This window comes from Mus musculus, chromosome 6 (genome assembly GCF_000001635.26).
Source record: "Mus musculus strain C57BL/6J chromosome 6, GRCm38.p6 C57BL/6J".
Taxonomy (NCBI): Eukaryota; Metazoa; Chordata; class Mammalia; order Rodentia; family Muridae; genus Mus; species Mus musculus.
The window spans coordinates 141,681,067-141,687,066 of record NC_000072.6 but is presented as its reverse complement, the minus strand read 5'-3'; the positions used below and the strand labels follow the sequence as shown (position 1 = coordinate 141,687,066).

The 6,000-nt window shown below is 36.0% G+C and overlaps 1 protein-coding gene across 3 annotated transcripts in view; it reads right to left on the bottom strand.

Moving 5' to 3' along the window:
* Positions 1–420: 420 nt before the first annotated feature.
* Positions 421–6,000, bottom strand: part of Slco1b2 (solute carrier organic anion transporter family, member 1b2) — a 57,195-nt gene continuing 51,615 nt past the window's right edge. For 2 of the 3 annotated variants that reach the window (XM_006506963.2, NM_020495.2), the window contains 3 exons: positions 5,693–5,757; positions 3,746–3,863; positions 421–1,677 (listed from right to left, as the gene is read on the bottom strand). In XM_006506963.2, the coding sequence (XP_006507026.1) occupies positions 1,461–1,677; positions 3,746–3,863; positions 5,693–5,757 (400 nt within the window). In that variant the 3' untranslated portion in view covers positions 421–1,460. The remainder of the gene's footprint in view (positions 1,678–3,745; positions 3,864–5,692; positions 5,758–6,000) is intronic. The other variant, XM_017321611.2, reaches the window with a different exon arrangement.

Genomic DNA, 6,000 nt, shown 5'->3' with positions numbered 1-6,000 from the left:
ACTTAATTCAGACTTTGCCAAAGACGTTTTGAATCAGAATTTCTAGAGCAGGACTAAGCTATCCATACATGTGTAAGCTTGAGTATTCATGTGTACATGTGTGTGAGAGTTTGATTAGAAATTGTTCCCCATATCAAATGTATTCAGTCATTTGGTCTCTGGTTATGGGCATTATGCTGGAGTTTTTAGGAAGTAGAGTCTTGCTGGAGGAAGAATTTCACTGTGTGGGAAATTTGAGGTTTTATATCTTGCCCAATTCCTTTTCACTCTGTTTCTGCTTCCTGTCATGGATGAAAGGTGATCAGTCAGTTTCCTGTTCTTATCACCATGTCTTCTGTGCCTATTGACATGTCTTTCCTAGCAGGGTGGATCCTACATGGCTGGAACTGCAAGTCAAAATAAATAACTTTGTCCTCTGAGTTACTTTTTTGCCAGGTTATTTTATTATAGCAACAGAAAACTATTTCAATAGGCTATTTTAATGCAAAAAATATTTTAACATGTGAAAATAAAGCAAGTTCAACTTCTACCATCCACTATACTAGATCTGATATCACTATATAATACAATATCCAAAGACATTTGTTCTCATTCACTCTATCTTAATTTCATATATATATATATATATGTAGAGAGAGATCCATATATCTAAATCTATATCTACCTATATCTCCTATATCTATATATCTCACATCCAAAACAAAAGAAAAAAACAAGACAGTGGTGGAGTTGACTGCTGATGTCCTCTACCAGCCAGTGTCTGGCACACACTTATCTCAGAACTGAAAGGCCTCCGGAGTGAAGGCTTACTTATTCATTGCTCTTAGCTTTCTTCAGTCAATGTGGGTCTTCCAATTCATTTGCATAGCTGTTAAAAATGCATTCTAAGGTAAGTTTTCTGATAATTATAGACTAATTTTCTTAAATTTCTTTTTTTTTTATTCTCAATGTTTGGTACAACATGTGCAAAGAAAATGCATGTGTCATTAAACACAATTTCAAATTAATCATTATGCAAAATATATGACTTAACATGTGTACCAAAATATGCCACATCATGAAGCCCTCCATTGCAGAGACTTCAGGAGAGAATAGCACCATGCAAATTTTGATTTTTGAAGACACTAATTTAAAGTCACCAATTTTCACATTCCTTTCCCGCTTTGTCCATCCTAGCCTCCTTATTGATTGTACTTGAGTTATAAATGCTTAAGTGAATACCTGTTTTTCTATTGGAACCTAACCAACTTCATTCATTGCATTCAGTCTTTACAACCCATACAGCTTCAGATGCACAGCTAGGCCCTGACAAGGGTGCTCTTATTTCTTTTGATTTCTAGTTTGTTTCACTATAAATGCACAGGATTACAGATTCTCCATCATATGTAACATGAGAAATTCCTCAGTGAAAGAACCGGGGTTGTTTGAAAACACAGCAACAGATGTGTCTTTCTCTTCCCTTAAAGAGGTGTTTCACTGTTTTTTTCATCAGAAGGTACACAAGAGTATCCATTATTATTTACAGGTTCTGGGTTTCCTTCATCTGTGAATTTTCTTCCATTTTCTAATATCTTGTTATCATTTCTTTTCATTTTTCTCTTCATAACATAAATTAATGCAACATATAAAAGAAGTATTGGAGTCTTTAAAGCTATACTCAAACCCACGTAGATCATTCTAGGAAAAAGAGGGACAAATATTATTTTATATTTTTGTAGTACAGCTCATAACAGGTATCTCTGGTATGAAGAACTAAAAGCTAATAAAAAAAAAAGAATGAACTTATATTTAAAACATCAAACCTTATGCATTGGACCATAAAGCGTTTGAAATTATTTCTAAAGAATAAGACACAAAGATTAAACTCTGGGTGACTCTTTATGATGGAAGAGAGGAATATTCAGAGCTTTTCACCTAGCCATCCCATTACATGCAGGAAAGGGAGAAAGCACAAAGAGATACATCAGGTATTCACAGTTAATGTATCCAAGTCCATTGAGACAGAGACTCAAACATATTACTATAGAAAGCTACCCTCCACCCTGTGCCTTCTACCAAGGTGATTAGTTGTAGTCGTCCCTTTGCCATAATATTTGCATCTAACCTTCAGGGAAAAACGAAACAAAACAGAAGTATCACAAAAGGGAAAGAAAAACAATAACCATGGTTTTAAGACAATGGGAAATCTTCAAACCCAGTCATGTATATGTCAGGATATTAAGATTATCAGGAACTGGACATGACACTAAAGACATGCTACTGTCCACCATAATATTGACGCCACCAAGGCACCACCACCACCATTACCACCACCAAGGCAACAAGAGGGCCATGACACACCACACCACTACTATGCCACAACCAAGGCAACAATACCTCCGTGGCACCAATACCAGCAGTCATGATTTGTAACAAGAATTATCATTTGTGGTTGGTGTTGACAATAGTGGGGAAGACAGCAAACTGTGACTTACACCTAGAATAAGAACAGGTAGAAGAACAGGTCCTTCCCCCTGTACTATATCCTATCCAACGGCAATGGAAGCCTCTGTGAGTCTCTTTCCTTGTATTGTTCACTTTAATACTACTCTCTGTGGGAGCTCGATAGATCTAGAAAACTTTCTTGTGTCCGTATCATTAGCTCCATTTTCTTCTTCTAATTTGTATTTTGCCTTTGGGTGTTTCTTAAAATAATTTTTGTTATATGGAGATTTAAAAATACTCTAATATTTTTGTTATAGTTTTGAGGGCTTGGGTCATGAGCCTAAGATATTTATACTTCTCAAATAGATTTTTAAAAATCTACTTTGAATCCAGTCCATGCTGGTGCTCGCCTTTAATCCCAACACAAGGGAGGCAGAGGCAGGTGGAATTTCTGTGAGGTCAAGGTGAGCCTGGTCTACATAGATAGTCCCAGGACATCCAAGTCTACACAGAGAAAATCGGTCGCAAAAAAAAAAAAAAACAGCAAAAGTTAATTTATTTTGAATAATATATGTTTTATAGTTAATCAGTATTTAAATTTATAATGAACTGTTTTCTAAAGAATATCACTTCCATTTGTTATTTCAAATTACCATTCATTTGTCTTCTGACCCCATGAACAGAACAGGAACTTTCCTCCTTTTGCTACTATGCAACCAGATCCTCAGCTGCCCATCATATCCTGCTTCAGAAAGCAGGGACAATAATGCTTTGGGTATGGGTAGAGATTTGGTAGATAAAACTATAATTTAACAAAAGGCCCATCTCTTTTGCTCTTAGTTGTATGACTTTGGACAAGTTATTATCCTGGAGCCTCCATGTCTTTGTATTTAATGTAAAAATATACACATACATTTACTATTGTTTCTACTAGTGTTAAAATGAGATTGCCTGATACAATTCTGATTATAAAGTAAGGAATCATTACAGCAACATTAATCATTAATTTATTATTTTATTGAAAATAATCTATATGGGGCCAAAAAGATTGCTGAGAGATCAAGAACACTGATTATTCCTGCAGAGAACTTGGGTTCTGACCCCAGCACCCACATATTGGCTCATAATCATCTGTAAATCCAATTCTAAAGAGTCCAACTCCATGTGACCTTTATGGACACTACATACATGTGGGGCGCACACATGCATGTAGATACATGCACTCATATACATTTAAAAATTATAAAAAGAAAATTATTCAATTTAGCAATTATACTCAAAAGATAAAATCAATTAATGAAGTAAATTTATGACAACTCACCCAAATAATCTCGAGTTATATAGCCTGCATGCTCCACGTGCTCCACAGCTGGTTACAGACCACTTCATACATGTTCTGTCAATTAATGCCCCATAATAGACTGGAGCTAGAATTCCTCCTATAACATGAGAAGAAAAGCTATTAACCCAAAACAAGTATTTAAAATAAACCTCGGTGTTAGATCATATTGATACACACTGAAGAATGAAAATCTGAAAACTTTCTAGGATAATGTCTTTATTTCTGCTTGATTATATGCAAGAATTAATATTAATAAATTTTTCCAAATATTATACCACCTTTGGATGTGTAATATCATACACATCTTTTGTCTAACTCTATCCCTAACACACATAATGAACAAGGAATTCTACATGCATATAAGCTATGTTCTTACAACACAAACTAGTTAAAGTCTATTTAGTGACATGGCCTTTTGTAAGGTTTTGGGGTTTTGTTTGTTTGTTTGTTTGTTTGTTTTTTAATTCACCAGAAGGTTCTGGAATAATTAAAGTAGATTTGTAGCTTTGTGACAAGTGAATAAAAGGACTTATCTCAATCCCATAAAGGCAGAAGTTCAAGTATTTGAAGCAAACTAAGAATGGGGGTTGGTGAGATTAGTCAATGGTTTAGAGTGCTTGCTGCTCTTGAAAGCACCAGAGTGTGGGTCCCAGCATCTATATCAAGAACTTCACTGGCTGGAATTCCAGTTTCAGAGAATCTGATTCTTTATTCTGGAAGGCACTGCAGTCCGGTGATATATATACAGAAAATCATGCATGAACACTTACACATAAATAAAAGTTACACAGCACACCGGTTTTGGAGGCAGGTAGATACGTGGAGTTTCGTTTGTGTTTTGAAGGTAGGGGCCTTCTGGTATGTACAGAACCTACCAGCCTGGAGATAGACAGTGAACTCCAGAGAGGCCTTCCTTCTCCCTCACCTCACTCTCTTCTCTTCCTCCTCCTCCTCTTCTCTTCACTCTTCCTCCTCCTTCCCACCCCTTCTCTCATTCTTATAACTCTTCTGTTTCACTTTGAGTATCCAAGGTTGTGTCTCCTACACACATCATGGACAATTTCTCTCCCATTGTTATCAGTGAAGACTTTCTTAGCTTGCAAAGATCCCTAGGATAGACCTCCAACTCCTTTGCTGATCTTTAGAATCATTTCATCAGTGCTTGCTTCTGACTAGCTCTCTGCCCTATCCCTAGGTAAGTAATTTTACTTTTTTTCTATTTCTTTACATATAAGCATTTAATGTATATAAATCTCACTAAGATTATGTGAGTAGCTGTGAACGTAGCAACAGACATTTAGAAGTAAACGATAGTAAGCAAGGGAGATGCTTCCCTAAGTTTCTATCAATTACGTCCTCTGAATATTTAGAAAACGAGACTTAGGAACCTTATCTTGGCATAAATGTCACAACTTCTTGAATTTTCATTTAATTAGAATGTCATCTTCTTCCAAGGTGATAGATTCTAGGCATGAGTCCTCCTTCCCTTTCACATGCTTAGTTGCTGGTAAAAGCTCTGGAGCCTCCAGCACCAGACAGTAGGCAAACAGCCTGTCAGACTCAGGTTCTGTTCTGTTCAGTTCCAAATTCCCAACACTCTTAACACATAAGAGGCATGGAGATGGACCTTTGCTCTGCCTGACTGAAAGAAGCTCTTGCCATTGCAATGAAAAGCTACAGCTGATCTCTGTGACATAACTTATTGTACAGACAGGACAATTCCTACGTCGAGCCTCTACTTTGCAGTTAATGATCAAATTCTCTTCCATGCCATTATGGTTTCTTGTATCTCCTACTGCTTTCATTTACTACAAATACAAATGATTCTTAAACACTTAAACTTTCCTTAGAATCAAGACATATTTACATTCTACTTTTAAGCTTGGCATGATTATTTGTTTCCTGAATTTGATGTGTTTCCCATACCTAGTGTTCGTACAACCAGTGAATGGAATCCCATTCCAAGTGATTTCAATTCAGGTTGGACACTCCTGCAATAAGATAAAAGCAAAAATAAATAAATAAATAAATAAAATAATATTTAAATGTGTTCAAAATGATAAGTTGAGTTTAAACTTAAAATGTTTGCTGATGTTATTTTTCTTTATGGTTGGATAAAAACGCTCATGGGAACAGCCCACATGTTATAAAGGTATCATTCACAGCTTGAGAAGAGACAAGTTGCAGAGTAATAGGGATTCACCATACTATAATTTCAAGAGAGTCCAGAAAGT